At 52.4% G+C, this 1,156-nt stretch overlaps 1 protein-coding gene across 1 annotated transcript in view; it reads right to left on the reverse strand.

Annotated features, from left to right (window-relative positions):
* Nucleotides 1–648, reverse strand: part of BBA_10279 (reverse transcriptase) — a gene marked incomplete at both ends in the record, with an annotated part of 2,779 nt that extends 2,131 nt beyond the window's left edge. The window contains one exon of the mRNA XM_008605376.1: nt 40–648. Within this exon, the coding sequence (XP_008603598.1) occupies nt 40–648 (609 nt within the window). The remainder of the gene's footprint in view (nt 1–39) is intronic.
* Nucleotides 649–1,156: the final 508 nt, after the last annotated feature.

Below are 1,156 nucleotides of genomic sequence, written 5' to 3' on the forward strand. Positions count from 1 at the left end.
TTGTGCCACTGTGCTTGAACATTGAAGAACGCCTCCCACACCGACAACACTGTTGCGGGCGGAGCTGCTCGTTGCTATCACCATGTCTCCCTTTGCTGACGAGCCCTCATCGACCTGGCTGTCTGTCATCGTCGTGACCTTCTTTCTCCATGGTTCTATCGTGAAGGGCAAAATTGACTCCAACTGATCCGTCGGCACAGCTGCCAGCCTTCGTGCGACCTTGTATAGTGGCGATCGATGTTTGGCGTAGAATTTCTTCATCCGTGACGTTATCCTACGCAACGGATTGGTATCCGGCAACGTGTGCATCACAAGCCACATTTTTATCATCCTCTTCCGGTGTCGCTCTCCAACGCTCACCAGATTGGCTTCCGCCTCTGCCACTGCAGTCGCGACAGTGAGAAAAGTTCCGACAATGGCTTGCGCACCAGCCTTTTGCACTCGGTTGATAGGTCCGACTAGTTTGTCCTGGTACGCGTGCATCCAGACATTCGAGGCGTAGTCAACTAGCGGTACCACTGTGGATATGAACAACTGTCTCGCTGTCGCAGCTGACAAACCTCTCAAACGTTTCAGTTCCATCGCAGCCTCGAGTCCCTTGGTCGATGCTCGGGCAATGTGCTGCTTGAATTTGAGGCGGGAATCCATGATCACACCTAGTATCTTGACATGGTCCTTAGGTACAACCTCTTTTCCCTTGATCACGATTGGGGTCGGATCTACTAGTCGTGCGTTGCGGGTGAAGTGTATGATGGCCGTCTTCTCTGCTTCGAACGTCGCCCCGCTTCGTTTTTCCCATTCCAAGGCCTCCTCCACGATAGCCCTAATCTTGTCTCAATTGCTGTGTGCTGTTGGGCCAGTAACCCAAGCCGTAAAGTCGTCTATGAAGGCTATCGCTCCACCATTGGCGTCAATGCGTCTCTGCACCAGATCCGCGTTGAAGAAGTTGTAACTGCCCGCCGACAGTGGAGATCCTTGTGGGAGTCCTGCTTGGTCAAGTGTGCGGGTATCAGACTGATGCCCGTTCACCAGAATCGTGGCCGTTCGATTGGAGCAGAATGCTTCAATCCATCGTATTAGCTTCTCGGGTATTCCTCTGGCTCTCATCCTCTGCAGCAATCGTTCTTTGCATAATACCGTAAAAACCGTTATGGGT

The sequence above is a fragment of the Beauveria bassiana genome, assembly GCF_000280675.1.
Source record: "Beauveria bassiana ARSEF 2860 unplaced genomic scaffold BBA_S00114, whole genome shotgun sequence".
Classification (NCBI taxonomy): domain Eukaryota; kingdom Fungi; phylum Ascomycota; class Sordariomycetes; order Hypocreales; family Cordycipitaceae; genus Beauveria; species Beauveria bassiana.